Source organism: Spermophilus citellus (genome assembly GCF_964194105.1).
Source record: "Spermophilus citellus genome assembly, chromosome: 7".
In the NCBI taxonomy this organism is placed as follows: Eukaryota; Metazoa; Chordata; class Mammalia; order Rodentia; family Sciuridae; genus Spermophilus; species Spermophilus citellus.
This window is the reverse complement of record NC_138188.1, coordinates 38,648,703-38,668,811: the sequence shown is the minus strand read 5'-3', so window position 1 is coordinate 38,668,811 and position 20,109 is coordinate 38,648,703. Positions and strand designations below refer to the sequence as shown.

At 41.4% G+C, this 20,109-nt stretch overlaps 1 protein-coding gene across 1 annotated transcript in view; it reads right to left on the bottom strand.

Annotated features, from left to right (window-relative positions):
* Window positions 1-3,239: 3,239 nt before the first annotated feature.
* LOC308652773 (uncharacterized protein) overlaps window positions 3,240-20,109 on the bottom strand; it is a gene marked incomplete at both ends in the record, with an annotated part of 40,695 nt that continues 23,825 nt past the window's right edge. The window contains 3 exons of the mRNA XM_081300808.1: window positions 3,240-3,388; window positions 5,720-5,826; window positions 11,854-11,983. Coding sequence (XP_081156934.1) covers window positions 3,240-3,388; window positions 5,720-5,826; window positions 11,854-11,983 — 386 coding nt within the window. The remainder of the gene's footprint in view (window positions 3,389-5,719; window positions 5,827-11,853; window positions 11,984-20,109) is intronic.

The following is a 20,109-nucleotide window of genomic DNA, read 5'->3' as shown; positions in this document are numbered from 1 at the left end:
GGGCACAATGGTGCAGGCCTGTAATCCCAGCGACTCAGAGGTTGAAGCAGGAGGATTGAAAGTTCAAAGCCAGCCTTAGCAACTTAGCAAGACCCTAAGCAACTCAGTGAGACATGAGACCCTGTCTCTAAAAAAACATATTATAAAAAAAGGTCTGAGGATGTGGTTTAGTGGTTAAGCACCCCTGGGTTTAATCCCTGGTCCAAAAAAAAAAAAAAAAAAAAAAAAAAGTAAAAATGGTTACACAATTAAAAAGAAACCCACATGCACTGTTAATAGACTCTTCAGAAATTCCTACATATGTAAAGCAGACACATAATATATCAATTCATTAAATTTTTTTAATTGGGGAAAATATACATAAAATTTACAACCATAATCATAGTTAAATGTATAGTTCAGTTATAGCACATGTTAGAATTTCATTCCTTTTAAAGGCTGAGTAATAGTCCATAGTGGGTCTGCACATTTTGTTCATTCATTCATTCTTCAGTGGACATTTGAACTGCTTCCACCTTTTGGCTACCTCCATGAACATGGTATACAAATATCCTTTATGACTTTGCTTTCAATTCCTTTGGAAATACAGTCAGATATGAAATAGCTAGATTACACTACATCAATTCTTTTTTGCAACTGAGGATTGAAACAACACCCCCCCTTTTTTGGGGGGTGGAGAACAGGGTTTCACCAAGTTGCCAAGGCTGGTCTCTAACTTGAAATCCTCCTACCTCAACCTCCCAAGTTGCTGGTATTACGGGTGTGCACCACTGAGCCTGGCTTCAATTCTTATTTATTTATTTAAGTACTTGGGATTGAGCTCAGGAGCTTTGCCACTGAGCTATGTCCCCAGCCCTTTTATTTATTAATTTATTTTGAGACAGGGTCTCTCTAAATTGCTGAGGTTGGCCTTGAACTGGGATCCTCCTACCTCAGTTTTCTTAGTTGCTGGGATTACAGACATCCCTGCTGTGCTCATCTTAAATTTATTTATTTATTTATTTACTTATGTATTATTTTTGATTATGCAGTTATAGATGGACACAATATCTTTTTATTTGTTTTTATGTGGTGCTGAGGATCTAACCCAGTGCCTCACATGTGCTAGGCAAGTGCCTTACCACTGAGCTATAACCCCAGCCCCTCCAATTTATTTTTAATATGAAACTTCCACATGTATTATTCTGTAGCCTGATTTTGAAAATAGTATCACTTGAATATCCTACATATCCACATTATTCTCTTTAAAGGCTACATAGTATTGCACCACATACATTTACTGTGGTTTATTTAGAGGACCCTTTAAAAGACATTTAATTTTCACAATGTAAAATAAATGTTACTACATTACATATTTTTATATTTCCTCCCACACCTATGAGAATGTATCTGTAAAACAAATTTCTAAAAGTAGAATGACTACATCAAAAGCTATACAGTTTTCAAGTGGATAGACACTGCCAAAACACTGCCTAAAGAAGCACACGGATTTTAGGCATGGAAAATTTTAAACAATAATTTTTTAAGTAGATGCAGTTTCTCATGAGGTTTCATACATCAGATACATAAATTCTGGTAAATGTGTTAAGTTGGATGTCATTATTCTGTAGCCTTCTTTATCCTGATCAATGACATTCTTTTGACACTTATACCCTGTTATTGCTCACTGCTACTGTAGGAGGACCTGTCTAAGCTCCTAAGATCCTGGAGAGTGAGATAATTTGCTATACTCCCTGCCCACCTCCACATTAGTTTCCAGGAATCTGTGCACACTTATTAAATTTTGATGTAGAAGAATGAAGATTTTTATTTTTACTTCAAACTGAAGAGGTCGTAAATCTTTTTTTCTTTTCAGTTTTTCTTGCCTCAAAGGTGAAATAAAGTGGAACCACTCAGTCTGACCACCAATGATAACAGTGACAATAGCAGCTATTAGCATTTGTTTTTAAGTGACATTATGAACCAGATATTGTCCTAAAACTTTTAACATCTGCCAGCTCACTCAAAGCTCACAGAAGGAGCAGGACCTCCACAGAGAATTCTGGTTCATCTGGGTACCCAGTGCATGCTCTTCATACCTGTACCATATATGGCATGTAAAACTCAGCTAATCTGATGTATCATCCATACATCCATCAATCACAGCTCTTCCATTTCCTATGGGGCTGTCCAGCATCCTCAAGGACATGTAGGGTGATCAGAAGTTTCCTCATTTGGAGAAGATCCCTTTTGTGTGTGTGTCTGGTACTGGGGATTGAACCCAAGGATGCTCTACCACTGAGCCACATCCCAGGCCTTCAATTTTATTTTGAAACAGAGTCTAGCTAAGTCTCCCAGGCTGGCCTTGAATTTGGGCTCCTCCTGCCTTAGCCTCCCAAGTGTCTAGGATTACATGTGTGCACCATGTGCCTGGTTGAAAAGATCCTAATTTGGAGGGATGTTTCCTTTTGGGAAGTTGTTATTACTTCTCAACATTTGTATTATTCCCAACTGTAGGCATATTTATAAAAAAAAAAAATAGTCTTTCTTTCTTGGGGGGGGGGGAAGGGTATACTTCTTTCAAATTACAAATTTCACATGCACAAGAAAAGAAGTCTCAAAGAAGAATTGCACCTTTATTTACCAAGACCTACTGAGAAACTTGCATTTTAGAAATGACGTGTGATAAGATTAACATCACTTTCAATTTTCATAAAAGAACCTTATGGAATTTTAGAACTTAAAAATGTTTTGGTTACAAAAACAATGTCCTTCGAGGCATGTCTGCGTGCCATCAAAATAGATGACCTGTGTGTGGAAACCTGACATCCATATTCGGTTTTTAGCCTGTGAGATAATAAATGGGAAATCATAAGGGGTTGGGGGGAGGAATTTCAACTTTACACAATAGAGAATGAACATATCTAAATCAATCCCCTCCAAGAGGTAGCGCAGGCTTCCTGAAGAGTTTAGGTAAATTCACCTTTTATAGACCTGCAACAGGCTACTAGGAAGTAGAGAATTTGGGCAGGCAAAGGGGTTAAAGGGGAGACAGGGTTTGCACTAAATCTTTGAGGGAACGATGCTGTTCTCTTCCTACTTGTCTCTTGATGCAATTATCATTCATTAGAATGGGACGTTGGTTTAGGGGCGTGGGATCTAAAACATAAATTCTCCTTATTCAGCGCAAAATCTGCATCTGACCGCGCCGTCTACCCCAGCGGTGCACAGAGGCTGCATCCAGCGCCCCCTGGTGGACACTACTCACCAACACGGATATTTAAGAACGAATCTTTCTTTTTCTTCTTTCTTGGGGCCTTACTAGACTTCTTGCTATTTTTCCAAATAGATCTGAAGGTGTCTGAAGAGATCTGGGGAGTGACTGTAATTTTTAAGACTGGTAGTTTACCTGAGGGGAAGAAGAACATAATCACAAAGGAGTAGGTAATCTCACAGCCCCATTGGATGGGCTGGGTCTTAGGCTTCTGAGCCTATTGCGCATGATCCCTCGTTGAAGGTAGTTCCCTGGTAGGCCAATAAGTGACCCCAGGCTCTTAATTTGGATTTTGTGAAAGAGGTAAAATTAGAAATTAGCTGGTTAACTTGCAAATGATAAGAAAACAGGTACAATCAGTAAAAGAACGTTATTTTTATTTTATTTTTTTTTTAAAGAGAGAGTGAAAGAGGGGAGAGAGAGAGAGAATTTTTAATATTTATTTTTTAGTTCTCACACAACATCTTTGTTGGTATGTGGTGCTGAGGATCGAACCCAGGCCGCAGGCATGCGAGGCGAGCGCGCTACCGCTTGAGCCACATCCCCAGTCCCGGTAAAGGAACGTTAGTTCTACAATCAGTGATATTACTAATTGCCTTTTAACAATTAAAATGATGTGATTAGGGCTAAATGGTAAGAGACTTTCCCTAAGGAATCCAACCAGTTGTCCCCATTTGGGGAGTCTTTCATGAAGTTCAAACTAACCATCTGAAGCACCCCGTCAGAAACATCCCATAATTATTTAGCTCAAGAGATAAATAAATGCATTAAAATTACTCTTGATATATACTACTAAATTTGGAAAAACCCAATTTCTTGATCTATCCACTACCTTTTAATGTTTTCTAAATGAGTGTATTTTCAGGTGGCATTTCATAATTATCCTTTCATTTATGCAAATTAAATCATTTACTGAAAAAGCACAATGTTTGCCAGTTGCAAATGCATACTGGATGAGAATCATTTTCTATCAAGTCATCTGAGACTATCCATCATTAGCACTCACTAATAGTGGAAAGATTGCCTGCAGTCTCTTAATGCCTTCTGCCGCAGCAGGTAATGAAAGCTTTCCACGGGGCCAGGAGAAGCAAAAGGAAGTCATTAACCTGTCTCCTGTTTATCGAGTTTAAAATTAAAGTCAAATTTGAATTAAATTTAACAGCACAATTCTGTCGAATTGGAATTCAACTCTAATGGAGCAGGGAGAAGTAGTTCTGTTCCTCCAAAGAAAAGGATCGTTGAAAAATCCTGGCATCATTTGATTGGCGGTTTAGAAAGGCCAGAGTTGAGCTGGGGTTGTGGCTCAGCGGTAGAGCACTTGCCCTAGCAAGTATGAGGCAGTGGTTGGATCCTCAGCATCTCATAAAAATAAATGCATAAAATAAAGTATTGTGTTCATCTACAACTAAAAAAAAATTTTTTTTAAAGGCCAGAGTTCTAGTTTAGAAAGTCGAAATACAGCAAGCAATTATAATTCTTCTATCTAACCACTACCAGCATTGAAAGAAAAAATGGGGTCTACAATCATGCCAGGCTCTAAGGCCATTCTATGGAAGAAATAGCAAAGACCAGATATGTGTGCACCTTCATGCCTCTTGCCATGGAGTGCACCTCTAAGAGTTTCCCCAACTTTTCTTAGTATCGAATTTCATTTTCAAATCTGCTTATGGTGTCGTTTATGGTGCTGCATTTAAAAGGGTGTTTCTCCTCCCCCTCTCCTTCAACAGGAAGAGCAGCCATTGTTAACTCTGGTGGTGCCTGATCATGAAGGACGGGCAGGGGTGGCCAAGGGTGGCCAAAGTGACCAATTTCTGCCACATGTGATTCTCTCATTTTCAAAGGCTGCATGATCATAACATCCTTTTAATGCTGCCCCAGGCCAATAACAATGAACCATTCTTTGGGACAGATGACACAGAAACACACGGTAACCCCTTGAGGATTACTACTTGAGTTTTCCAGTTGCTATTTGGAGAAATCATTGCAGTCTGGGCTGGGAGGAGAATAGAGAACCAGAAAAGAGTTCCTGGAGAATAAGCAAGGATGACGGCAAACAGAAGAAAAAGCAGTGGAGAAAAGTTCACTTTAAAAATACTTATTACTAGCCAGACCTCTAGTCCCAGCTACTTGGGCCGATGAAGTAGGAGGATGGCTTGAGCCCAGGAATTCAAGGCCAGTCTGGGCAACATAGCCAAGACCTCGTGTCTTGCGGGTAGGAGGGGGTGTCATTACTTAGATGGAAGACTACATATGACATCATAAAAGTTCTTAACTCTGTGCAAACCACTGGGCACATTGACACAGCAGTGGCCAGCCTGTGACACTACTCCTAGTCATCGCATAGTTATTTTCAATGTTCTTGTTATTTAAATGGGAAAAAAAAATGTGGAGCAAATTGTGAATACTACAGAATTTAGGAATGAGCTGATTGGCAGGTGGGGGGGACACAAACTGAAAACACTCTACCTTTCTTCCTGGCTCTCAGTGCTCCAAGGATGTCACCAGCAGCTGTTTCTCCCAAGTCATTGTTTCCAAGGTCAATTTCCCTCAAGTGGATAGAGTCCTTGATCAGGCTGTCCAGAGAGAATTACAAAACCCTGTTGTAGGGACAGATGAGGCAAGGCACCGAAGACAGCAGGAAACAGTTTTATTTGGCTGCAGCCACGTTCAGAGGGCACAGCTTTTGCTGTAATCAATGAATCCCCTGAACCCCGAGTTCAGGGAGTTTCAGAGTTTTATACCCAGCATGGAAGGGGAGGGGCTCAGAAGTTCACAGTCTGCAGAAGTTCACATAAAGAAGCTTTTTCTTTCACTGTTCTGGGCAAGTTAACCCTTCAAGGACAACACCTGAGAAGGGGAGAGCTTCTTCTCCCCTTTCTTTCCTCCCCCTGCCAGCTGTTACCATGGAGCCCAGTTGGTAACTTATCTTAAAAATGTAGACATCTCTGTGAAGCCCAGTCCAAGGCCAGAGGCCTGTTTGTACATTTCTACAAACTACTATACTGGATACATGTGTGAAAAACTAGTAAGGGGGTGTTCAGCACCTGGAATGCTGGTATCTTCTTGGCCAGTGGCCAAATAAAACAGGGTGACATGAAAATAGGAAGTTAATCTACATTGAACTCTTTTGCAGAGACTCTTGCTGACAGCCCTAAAATCAGCTATGGTGAAGATTTCTGGAGAAACCCAGTTAAGACTTTTTTTTTTAATATTTATTTTTTTAGTTTTCGGTGGACACAACATCTTTATTTTATTTTTATGTGGTGCTAAGGATCGAACCCAGTGCCTCTTGCATGCCAGGTGAGCACATTACTGCTTGAGCCACATCCCCAGCCCCACAGTTAAGACTTTTCTGTGGAGAAAGAGGGTGCTACTTCAACAACGATGTTGTCACAGCATGGAAGAAACTCAAAGAAACTCAACTCAATAACTCAGTTATTCTGTAGTACAGACTTTTTTTTTTTTTTTTTTGTGGTACCAGGGATATTGAACCCTGGGGCGCCTAACCACTGAGCCACACTCACAGCCCATTTTTACATTTTATTCAGAGATAGGATCTCATTGAATTGCTTAGGGCCTCGCTAAGTTGCTGAGGCTGGCTTTGAACTTGCAATCCTCCCACCTCAGCCACCTGGCTGGACTTTCTTTTTTAAGTCCTCTCCATTCCCCCTGCCCCACCCCCAAAGTACTGATCTAATTAGAGACTGGCAACATCCTGAGCAAAATTCCTCCCAGTTTAATTTCTCTAATTTCCATGCTCTGCATCTCTTAGGTAAGTTGGTAAGGTAAGAATTTTACTTGCCTTAAATCCTTCTTTCATTTATTTGTTCAAAAGATAAGATGTGATATTTTGTAGGACTTTCCAGTCATTTACATTTTAAATACCAGCAAAATGTAAAAAAAGTTGGAAGGACTGACAAAGGTAAATAAATATCAACGCTCATCTAGCCACATGATAAATAAACACCTAGTTTTGCATAAAATTAGAAAGGCCATAGTTTTAAAATAAAGGCAGCTTTCAAAATCAAGTAAGTTTTAACATCATGGAAAATAAATGCCTCTTCAACAAATGGTTCTGGGAGAACTGGAAATCCATATGCAGCAAAATGAAATTAAGCCCCTGTCTCTCACCATGCATAAAACTCAACTCAAAGTGGATCAAGGACCTAGGAATTAGACCAGAGACCCTGTGCCTAATAGAGGAAAAAGTAGGCCCAGGGGCTGAGGTCGTGGCTCACTGGTAGAGCACTTGCCTGGCATGTGTGAGGCACAGGGTTCGATTCTCAGCACTGCATATAAATAAATAAAGATCCATTGACAACTAAAAAAAAATATTTAAAAATGTAGGTGCAGATCTTCATCATGTTGGATTAGGCCCCGACTTTCTTAACAAGACTCCTATAGAGCAAAAATAAAATCAAGAATCATAAATTGGATGGATTCAAACTGAAAAGCTTCTTCTTGGTAAAAGAAACAATCAGTGAGGTGAAGAGAGAGCCTACAGAATGGGAGGACATTTTTACCACAGGCTCATCAAATAGAGCACTAATCTCTAGGATATATAAAGCACTCAAAAAACTTAACACCAAAAAAACAAATAACCCAATCAATAGATGGGCCAAGAAAATGAACAGACACTGCTCAGAAGATGATATACAATCAATCAACAAGTAAATGAAAAAAATGTTCATCATCTCTATTAAGAATACAAACAACAATAAGTGTTGGCGAGGATGTGGGGGAAAAGGCATACTCATACACTTGATGGGACTGCAAATTGGTGCAGCCAATATGGAAAGCAGTATGGAGATTCCCTGGAAAACTGGGAATGGAACCACCATTTGACCCAGCTATCCCTCTCCTCGGTCTATACCCAAAGGACTTAAAAACAACATAATACAGACACATGAGGGGCTGGGGTTGAGGCTCAGTGGTGGAGTGTTTGCTTAGCAGGTGTGAGGCACTGGATTTGACCCTCAGCATCACATAAAAATAAATAAATAAAAGTATTGTGTTCATCTACAACTAAAAATATAAAACAAGATACCCAGGAACTGGGGATGTGGCTCAAGCGGTAGCGCACTCTCCTGGCATGCGTGCGGCCCGGGTTCGATCCTCAGCACCACGTACAAACAAAGACGTTGTGTCTGCCGAAAATTGAAAAATAAATGTTGAAATTCTCCTCTCTCTCTCTCTCTCTCTCTCTCTCTCTCTCTCTCTCTAAAAAAAAAAAAAACAACAAAAAACCCAAAAAAACAAAAAACAAGATACCCAGAATGACATGGGTGATAATATCCAAGACATCAACACGTTCATTATCAGTGTACTCTAGACACTCAAGAAGGCAGAGGAGAGAACGAACAGGTTGCAGGTAGAAGTGGAGCCATCAGGGAGTCCCTGGGTGGAACTCACAGGGATGAAGATGATGAAATCACATTGGATTGGGGCTGGGCTGTGGCTCAGTGGTAGAGCACTGGCCTAGCATGTGTAAGTCCCTGGATTCAAACCTCAGCAGCACATAAAATAAGATAAATAAAAATAAACCATAGTTGTAATAAAGTTATTTAAAAAACACACTGGAGGGCACTGAGGGCATGTTAGACTTGCAGGAGGATGGATTAGTGAACACAAGACATGCAATGGAAACCATTGGTGGAAGGCAAAGGGACAAAAGACCAGAAAAAAATGAATGTGGGCCAAGTGTAGGGGTGCACGCCTGTAACCCCAGCAGATTGGGAGGCTGAGGTAGGAGAATCACAAGTTGGAGGCCAGCCTCAGCAACTTATCGAGGCCCTAAGCAACTTAGTGATGCCCTGTCTCAAAAACTAAAAAGGGATGGGGATGTGGCTCAGTAGTTAAGTGCCCTTGGGTTCATTCCCCAGTACAAAACAACAACAACAACCAAAGATCTTTCATAATGATAATGAGGGTAAATTCATCAAGATACTAACAATCTTAAAAGTTTATATAACTGCTGCGCCCCTCCCCTGACTCAGGCTATGGCAAGGCCCTACTGAGGTGGATGGCACAAGGCGTCCATCCTCTGGAGGAGCGCAGTATGTTTCTGGGAATGGGCTGGTTTGTTTTTGTATTCTCTTAATAAGTATAGTTGTGACTTCTCATATGACCATTAAATATGAAGGAAAAAACATGACTTTCCCAATTAATGCAACTACTTCTAAAGAATAGATCTGTTTGCTATAAATGCAACGATTCAGCTGTGGAACGTAAATTGTTAATGTTTAATGAAAAACCCCCTGTAGGAAAAACAGTCAAGGAAGTTTTTGAGAAATTAAATTAAAATCTAGAGAAGAAGACAGATTAGTGCTTGTTCTTGTTCCTGTGCACAATGGTTTGTGCTCTTACTCTTGTTTGATTAAAATTAGTAGCCTCTCTTTTCAAGTTAACCACTTGCCATAACCGCGGTGCTGGTTCTAGTCAGTAAGTTAAGAAAGAATAGTCAAGGTATAGGCCAATAATCTGGGACATTTCTAACTATTATTAAAAACAGCTCAAAGTAAAACGTGAACTGAAAGTAAAAATGCTTGCTTATGCATAAGCCAAGATACATTCTTCTTATCTAATTGTAGCTACATAATATTTTGTTTCTTTGAGTAATGATTCCTGTTTTGTAACCACAAAGTACTGTGAGCCTGCCAAAATGAAAAGTATATATGATCAACTTCACAAGTAAAGATTGGGATTCAGCACCTTCACTTTTGTGTCTCTGTTGTTTCTCCACCCCCTTTCGCTGACTCCTCACGATCAGTTCGTCTCCTGAGACCCCCTGTTGGAGATGGACTCTGACATGTAACTATAATAGAGCTTAAAAATACACAAAACAAAAACTGATTAAACTTCAATGAGATATAATCACAGATTCCCTTCTCTTAATAATTTTTAGAGCAAGTAACTACAAAGTTAGTAAAGGCATGGAAGACTTGAGCAAGGCTGTCAATCTAATGCATTCCATGCAGTATGAACATATAATGTATCAAAATTGGCAGGGCACAATGAAAGAGGTGTTTAGTGCTAAGACAATTATTTATATTAGAAAAATAAAAAGGCTTAAAATAAAGACTTAAGCTTTTACCTTAGTAATCTAGAAAGAGAAGAACATGAAACCCACAGTCAGGAGAAGAAAGGAGATAATAAGGAGAAGAAATAAATGAAATTGGAAATAGATCAACAGTAGAGAAAACCAAAGATTTTTTTTGAGAAGGTTAATAAAATTATAAATTTCTAACCAAAATGATCAGAAAAAAAGTAAAAACAAATTATCAATGTAAACAAAAGAGGAAGCATCACTATAGATCCAACAGACATTAAAAGGCTCATAAGGAAGGGTCATGAAAAAAGTTTTTGTTTGAATGAAATGAACAAATTTCTTGAAAGGCACCAATTATCAGAGATTTATACAGGAAAAAACAAGCAAAACCAATATAGCCCTATCACTACTTGAAAGATGAATTTGTAGTTCAAAATGTCTCATAAAGAAAGCTCCAGGTCCAGTGTCTTCACTGAACAACCTAAAAAATACTTAAGGATGAAATACTGCCAATCACTACTACAAACAGTATTTCATAAGATAGGAGAGGAGGGGACATTTCCTAACTCACTCTGTGCCTTCAGGACTATCTAGATCCCAGACAGACAAAGATGTTACAAGGAAAGTACAAGGTTAGTATACCTGGGAACATAGTTGCAAAAAAACCTTAACAAAATTTTAGCAATACATAAAAAGAATAATGCATCAGCAATATATTAAATTCAATACTATACTAAAAGGCCAATAAAAGGAAATTTATTAATATAATTATTATAGAAAGTGCAGCAAAGCTCTCCAATTAAAACATCTTCCCCTTCTTCCTTTGAATAAGGAGGTAAGTATATTAGAGAAGGAATCTTTTTCTTCTAAACTTATAACCTGCCATCCACCAGCCCTCCAGCTTCAGACCTTGTTCATGCCTCAGGTGCCGGAAGGACCTCCTGCTGGGGGTGTGTACTCCAGAGCCCTCTCCACCCAGCAAGTTTTCCTAAATTTGTGGTACCTCTGAACTGTGCCTTGGCCCAGGAGGATATGGATTCTGTGCAGCTGGGCAGGGAGAGGCCTAAGATTTGTCAAGACAAATATGGCAAGGAAATACTCTGTTTTCCAGAAACTTTCAAGAATAGCTGTCTTTGGGACCGAGGAGGATGGGACAACACAAAGGAGTGTATACTTCCAAATAGGCTGTGCTTCCTTTCAGGTCACAGGGCTCTTGGAGGTGAACGACCTTACAAGAAACTGCTAAAAAAATCTGCATTTAAATCATCATTCCTACTGGACACCGTGGCACAAGCTTTGGAGGCTGAGGCAGGAGGTTCGTGAGTTCAAAGCCATAAGCACTGGTAGCAAGGCCTTAAGCAACTCAGTGAGGCCCCATTTCTGAATAAAATACAAAAAGGGGCTGGGGATGTGGCTCAGTGGTTAAGTGCCCCTGAGTTCAATCTCCAGTACCAAAATAAATAAATAATAAGATAACTAAATCATCATCCCCATGACTTACAAACACTTAGTTCTGGAAAGTGGACAAATCAGACCTCTATTTGCTACTCACCATGTTAAAGTTCGGGTGAATTCCAACAAGTCCGCTCCTCCTCCTTTTCCGTCTATGCCATTATCTGCCAAGTACAACTTCACTAGCCAAGGACCAGCTTCCGTCAAACCTTTCACTTTTTTCCTGAATCCTACAAGAAAATCAGAGTGATTTTTGTTATTTTAGACAATAGTTCCCATTTATCATCAGCTAAACTGATTCTTTTTTTAAAAAGTCTGTACTTGCTGGACTTGTGTGAGTGGATTCATTTTGCAATATAGCAAGGAAGAACTACATATGTAGTTTTTAAAGTCCTTGTTTCATACTCCATGTCTCTCTCATCCTTTAACCTGGGAAGCTGCAGATTGCTCTGTATTAATCTTGAGAGAAAAACTGAAGCCCCTAGCAGAATCTTGATAGAAGAGGAGTTGTCTGCTGATTGTGGGGATGTGGGAGGCCTTAAAAAGGGAGTCCTGGGCTGGCTCACCTTCATTCTCCATGGCTTTTAAAAGGCTCACTGTAGGTGCTGTGGGTGCTGTGGGGTGGCATGGTGCACACATGAAATTCACACCAGTTCAAGGTTAGGAATTTAGTAAAGAAAAAAACATTGATGAAGAAGGAGAAATAGCGGTGAGCATACTACCAGCTTGTCCACTTAGTAAGTGAGATGGGAAATCTGAACCACCAATCCCAAAGCCAGACAGCTTTCTGGGGGCCCCCAGGTATTTACAGTTATATGCACCCCCTAGACATAAGCTAACTACTTCATCCAGGACTCAACTCAGGAGCAAGGAATCTGGTCCAAAACCAGGGAAGAAACAGCGTGGGACTTAGAATATATCTAAATATCATGCTGTACAGGCAACTAAGGGATCTTAAAGGATCCTTTGTGTGCACACTGATTTGCCCACATGCTCGCCAAGAGCTCCCCCCCCCCCCCCTCAGGTTAGCAGGTCTCTATTGACTGGGATGCATTTGGCAGCCGACAAATATTGTTGATTTCCTATTATGGGCCAGGCTGTCCTCTAGGTGTTGGGGACCCAACAGGAAACCAAAGGGACAATACGGGCTGGGGATGTGGCTCAAGCAGTAGCGCGCTCGCCTGGCATGTGTGCGTCCCGGCTTCGATCCTCAGCACCACATACCAACAAAGATGCTGTGTCCGCCGAGAACTAAAAAATAAATATTAAAATTCTCTCTCTCTCTCTCTCTCTCTCTCTCTCTCTCTCTTTCTTTAAAAAAAAAAAAAAAACAAACAAAAAAAACAAAGGGACAATACGCCAGCCCTTTAGCCCTCACGGAGCTGATGTCAGGTGAAGGTTAGCCAGCATATGTGGAGAGTCATGGTGATCAAGTGTTAAGTCTTCAATCCCTGGACGAAAACTGACATTTTAGGGAAAGATGGTGAATTTGGACATAGGTCACCCTAGTGCGCCAGCTCAGAAAAAACAAAAAGTAGAAAATAGGCTTTAAAAAAAAGGGTGGGGGGTTGATTGGTTTCTTGGGATATGACTCTAATGTGTTGGATCATTGAATAAAATGGATTTATTTCCCTTCAGGACACACTTGGAGAGATGACAGCTGGCCTGTCCTTTAGTTTTATTGGGGATAAGCCTAACTTGTCTAAATCTTATTTGTCCTTATATCCAGGGCGTGGGGACGATAACAAATGACAGCTTTCATGAATAATGGAGCAGTGTTGACACACAGGGACAATGTCTGGCACACGGTAGACACTTAATAAATGTTTGTGGAGTGAATGAATGAATAACAAATGGAGCGTAGAGTGCAGTTGTATTGTGGAAAGTTTTATGTTCATTGTTTTTCAAGGACAATGTCATTAATCATGCTTGGATTCTACTTTGTGAACACAAATGGATTATGATTTTTTCTATTTTTAAAATCTTTTCACAAATATAAATGCCTTTGAAAAGTTCGGTCTACTGCTCGGAATGATTAACGACATGAACACCGACCACACGTGGCCCTCATTTCTTCTCACCCCCTCCCAGCCTGCCAGAAGGCAGGATGGGTGCAAGGTGAGCCAGTGGGCCCAGGCTGAAGTCTGGAAGCTAAGTTCTTACACAGCTGAACTTTGCAAGGAGAGAAACGTTCTCAGCCAGGGCTGTACCCCTTGCAGCCAGTGTGGCACAAATGTGCACCCTTGGAGAGGAGGTGAGCTTCTGGGCCTGTGTTAAGCCAGGTGTGGATTGCTTCCCCACCGGGAAGTCAAAGGTACCACAGCTCCAGCTACTCCTCATGACCTCTTGCAGCGATTACAGGATGTCCCACCCTCCAGACACCTCCATTCTCTGAGCCTTTCCTCATGTGACTTTTCTGCTTAGAACCCCCTCTCCTGCCAGCTGGTAAACTTCTCCTTCCTTCCTGGAGAGCTGAGGTGGGCCAGTACCCAAAGGCCAAGTGCAAGTTCTCATGGAACCAGCATTTCTCCAGGTAGACTCCCTCGTCTCCCTTACCCTCTGATCTATTCTGGAGCCACCAGATCAGGTGGGCATTACACATTCTGATGGCATCAGATCGGTCTGCTCAATACTATTCACCACCCTGTGGGTGCTAGGCCCTGACAGGACTTTCTCTTTGTGGTGAAATTTAAAAAAAATTGTTAAAAATAGCTTCTTTCCATTGACAAAGAACATGTGTAATTTCCTGTATAATTCCCAATTTTACAAACCAGAACATAAACTTCATTCGCTTGATTACAGGGCTTCAGAAATCAAGGTGCAATTAGCGTGGGATGATTCACACCTTGGATCTTAGAACCCATCTGTACAGGTTTTTATTGTTTAGCTGACACCCCGGGATAAAATCTCCAATAAAATAATTTCAGGATTATAAGTGGTACCTTCCTGTTTTGGAACTAATAACGCTGTTTTGAAGATTACGTCTTGACTTTAGAATTTGATCCTTCTGTTCCATAATGCTACTGGTATTTCTGTGGACTAGGACTATGATATAAGCAACAATGTCTCACCTGGGCAGGTGGGTTTGGTGCTTGGGCAGCATGGTACCATAGTGAAGTTCTGATCGATCTCAAGCTCATGGAAAGATCATGTTATGGTTGAATTTTGACCCCTGTACATGTCTAACATGTACTGGTTTGTTTCATCCTAAATCCTCCTAGAGACTACGTGTGGGGCTTGGGCTAGAAGACAAACACATCCAGGTGACAAGGTACCCCTTGGTTCTTATCAGGTCTTTCAGGAACTTTGAGGACTGCCTGAATGGGGATCAGGGAACCATGTCATCCACAGATGGCCATTCCTGACCACATTTCAGGGACTTCCAGCCTTTGGCCATCTTCTAGCTCTGCATGGACCTTACAGGTCTGTGAGACATAGGCCAAGGTGGACCTCTCCCATTTGAGGGCTGACCAGCCTTCAGACCCAGAGTTCCCAGCTCCTGAATCCCCATGGTACAGAGAGCCACGGGATCCAAGGAGGGCCTAATTGACGAGGCAGATACCAGAACAGAAATGGGCACAGGCCTGCTGATTCCATGGCTCCAGAGCAGAAAAGAGGCTGCCAGGAGTCTCACTCTGTTCTCTGATTTTCTTCAATGAGCAAAATAAATCAAGAGCATGCAATCTAATTTTTTTTTTTTAAGTCCAAAAGCAGTGGTTCCCAAAATGTGGTCCCTGGACCAGTAGCATCAGCCTCATAGAAATGCAGAGTCTCCAGGTCCAGAACCTTGAGGGGGTGGTGTCCCTAACAATCTGTGCTTGCCTTTTTTTTAATTTTAGTTTTATTATTTAAAAAAAAATTTATTAGCAATCTGTGTTTTGGCAAGTCCTCCAGGGGCCTGTGGAGGCATTCAAGTTGAGAAAAGCACTAATCTAACAATTCTATGTTTTTTTTTTTTCTTTTTTATAGGGTTTGGAGATGAGGAGTGACTATGACCAGAGCCGCTGGTTAGGTCTATGAATCTTCCTGGTCAGTGGTGTTGAAGGACAGGACTGGACTCAAGTTTTCAAGCATAGAAATGGAATATTGTGCTTCTTCTATCAACTTGTAAATGGCTGCCCAACGTCAAGTTGTGAGTCCTTGTAATCATCACTGTCGAGGTTCTTATGATTCCAAGTGAGGGAAGGAATGGGGGCGGGGGGTCAGGCTTCTGAATGGGGTTTGGACTCATCTGGTTCGATGGGGACAACTTTCCAAGCAGAAGGCCAAAAGCCTCCTGTCCAAAAAGAGATGTGCAGGAAAATAGTGTGGCTGTTTTCAATTAGGGCCAAATGGAAACCATCTGGCCTCCTCACCCAGGAGGAGGATGTAAATCAGCTCCATCTGACCCTTCATTTTGAAACAAGTAGGACTGTTCTACCAAAGGCCAAACTCTCCCCTCAAACAAACACCATATGACTCTACAAGCAACGGCCCAATGTGGGAAGATGTTTTTCAATTTCCTCGGTGAACTCTGGAAATGTAAAATAAATACATATCCAAGTTGTTTCTCTTGGGTTCAGGCAAAGGATTCCTTGCAGGGTCCTCCTTAGTGTGATCCTTCCTCCTTGTGAGGCCCAAACCTCACAGCCTCTTGTTTTAGATGAACTTGGGGCTCATGGCTTGCTCAAGTCCTTCCTCAACTAAATCCTTTCTTGATTTCATACCAGGCCAGCATGTTTCCAAAGTCTTCCCAGCTCCATCCCTGGAATAGACTCTCCTGTGAATTTCCAAACTCTACTAGCTCTACCCTGTGGAAAGACTATAGTTACATCAGATGACAGAGAGAGGGTCTGATAAATTCTTTCACTTTACAATTTATAAGAATTTATAATTTTTGAATTTGGCGATATTTCACAGAGAAGATACAAGACTAATAATACGAGAACAGGATTGAAAAAAAAAAAAAAAAAAGCCCACACAGAACAGATTACGATCAAAGAAGACAGCTGGGCCTGTTTTGGACTCCTAAAGTCCCAGCTGCTTGGGAAGCTCAGATAGGAGGATTGCAAGTTTGAGGTCAGCCTAGACAATTTATTTTGAGACTTTGTCTCAAAATTTAAAAAATTAAAATAAAGAAGGCTAGGGATACAGCTCAGTGGCCCAAACCAGTCGCCCTTCCCTGCAAACAAATGGTACCAAAAACTCATGAAATGGTCTAAAACAGAACAACACAGATTCAGGCTGGCCTCCCCAGTGGAGTTTCCCAAAGACTACTGTAGGTGACACACCCAGGATTGTCTTGTGCTGGCTCTTTGGAATTTCTCTCTGTTAACACAACACTGGAAACTGGGGAGCGCAACGCCCTCACATTGCTGAGAGCCAGGCGCTGGTGTGGATGTCAGGAATAGGACCCTGGTCCCTATGAAGTCGGTGACTTCTTAAAATTCCTTCAAAACCACTCAGTTTCTGGTTCTAAGTAAAATTGTAGTTGGAGAAGGCTCTGAGCTAGATTTATGAGGTCCTGCTGGCTGTTCTCACAAAGCTGTTCCCAAACCAGCCTAGGCCCCATAATTCTTTTTTCAGAACATTCAATGTGCCAAAGATTAACTCCTCGGGTGGACAAAGTGAAGCCCTTCCTGTTTGGTTTATATGGGGTCACAAGACATTGAGTCTTTTCTCCACTTGGGTTTTTCTCTCTGTTTTGGGGTGGTAGTGGGAACACACAGCCCAGGAGAGGGGAAGTGAGTTATAAGGAGAAGGGATGGGAAGGAATTGTCCAAACAGCAATAACACAAATACCTCTTCTTCTCTTTTTCTTCTCTGAAGTGGTTTTCACTGCGATGGCTTCAGACGATTTTGCAGTTTGGCTCAAAGTTGATCTTGCTCCCTGGCCAGCTGGTTGAAAAACAAAAACGATTTTAAAAAATGTAGCCTGTTGCAATTTGAATGATGCGCTAGATACTTCATTTTATGTGCTCTTTGGAGGGAGGTGTTTCTCACAGGCATCAGCCGACCTGCTGCCAAGACCCTGTCCATCCTGTCACTTTTCATTCCCCTCCCTGAAGCCTTGAGGTGAACAGGCAACCAAGTCAGGCCCAAGAACTAGCCCACCAGGCCTCCAGTTAATCTCCCTTACATTCCACAGCTCCCTCAAGTGACTCCACGTTCCTGGGGTCAATAGGAACACAGCAGGGAGGAACATTTTGTTGTTGTTGTTGTTTAAAAAAAATGTATTGCCGGGTGTGGTGGCACACGCCTGTAATCCCAGCAGCTTCAGAGGCTGAAGCAGGAGGATTGCGAGTTCAAAGCCAGCCTCAGCAAAAGCGAGGCCCTAAGCAACTCAGTGAACACTGTCTCTAAATAAAATACAAAACAGGGCTGGGGCTGGGGCTCAGTGGTCGAGTGCTCCTGGGTTCAATCCCCGGTACCCCCGGCCCTACCAAAATGTATTAAAATATTATTTATCTGGATTCAGTTTGGACTCTTTTTTGCCTTTCTCTTGCACCCCACCATACAATGCAGAATCTGATCCCTTCCCACCAACCCCAGACTCACTTGTGTAGATGCCTCTCTTGCCTGTAGGACCACAGCCCCCAGCAGGTCTCCTGTCCCCGCAGCCTCCCCTCCTCAGCTCCTTCCCAGCTACAGGGTCCTTTCCTCACTGGTCCCTGAAAAATATATTAGCACCTGCTGCTCTTACATGCAAAGGTCTTAGACGTTGGTCCAGGCTGTTCCCCGGGCCTGGTCTGCTCATCTGCACCCTTCTGTGGGGCTCCTTCATCACTGCTGTGCCTGTTCCCAGATGCTACCTCTTCAAGGTGGCCGCACTCAACTGTCTACTTAAAAATCACAGGCCATCTGTCTTCCTTCCCCAGACTCCCAGACTCCCACACCTTGCTCTTTTCCTTTTTTCATATAAATTATCACCTTCCTCCAAACTGTCGCATATGTATATTTATTGCACCTTTTAAAAATTGCCTGACCACCCTCCACATGCATGCACACACCCATGCATGCTGCGTTCCAGCCCCCTCCTCCGGGGGAGAGATCTTTGTTTTGTGCACCATCATAACCTAAGCACATAGGGGAATATCTGATGGATGTCAGAACAAACAATGAGCAGAGGAAGGTGCATCATTACTAAGATTGCATTCCTATGTTGTAACAAGTAACCAAGAAAACAAATTTGTCATTAGCCATTTGTGAGCTATTTGGGCCCCCTTGGTTGTTGGCAATAGAAAGTCATAGTGCCTGACTCTAGCAGAAAGAAGTTTCTGGGAGGCCTGGGAGTAGCTCATACAGAGAGGAGAGAACCAAACATTTGGGTCTTACTAAGCAGTGATCTCAATACATATTTGCTGGGCTGGGGGTGCAGTTCAGTGGTAAGGCCCTTGTGTAGTCTGCATGAGGAGCTGGGTTCCATTCTCAGCACAGAAAAAAAAGGTTCTCTCATAACATCCTCAAGGAATACCTTGTACAATTTTAGGTTGATATTTAAATTTTTCATAAGTTTTAAAATTTCAAAAATTTTTTAGCTTATGGCAAATGTTGACATTTTTAAAATAAAATCTGTTGTATCATTATTCTCTTACATCAGTCAAACGGAATCTCAACTCCAAGCAATTTGACACCAACTATAATTCAGTAAAACATCAGAAACAACATGAAACCCAAGCAAACTCTTCTTCAGTTGTTGAAAGTTTTATATTATTCCCTTTTTTTCTTGTGCTGTTATTTTTATTTTCATTCTGCTTAATTTGTATTTGAAAGTCATTTGTAGGTCATCGTGTAAAATTCTTCTGTAATAAAAATGCTATGTGTCTAAATATTTAAATTTTAAAAATTTCTTGGGGTCATATCCTCATATGTCTATAAAGCAATAAATATGATGTAAAGTATTAAAAATTTCTTCTGCAGTTATTAATCAACTTTTAGAACTACACATATAATACAGCAGTCTTGAAATCTAAAATAAAAAGGGCTGAGGATGTAGCTCAGGGGTAGAGTTCCCCTGGGTTCAGTCTCCAGTACCCAACAAATAATAATAATAAAATGAAAATTAAATTTCTAGGCTACAATTATTAAACAAACAAACAATCACTCACACCCTTTCCAACATATCCTGGGAAATTTTTCATGTACTGGGTTCTAAGAGCAAGGCTATCTAAGGACAGGGGCCAGGACAGCAACAAGGATCTGGCAGGATCATGAAATGACAGGTAGTTGGGGTGAGACACCAGGTTCTTCTGCTCAAGAATCCTATTTTAGGGTGGCAAAGTCCAGGTGGATTCCATACTCACCCATGGCCAGGTGAGGGCCAGCACCTCCACTGACCTCACTCACTAAGGCAAAACCAGAATCCTGGTTAGTGGGG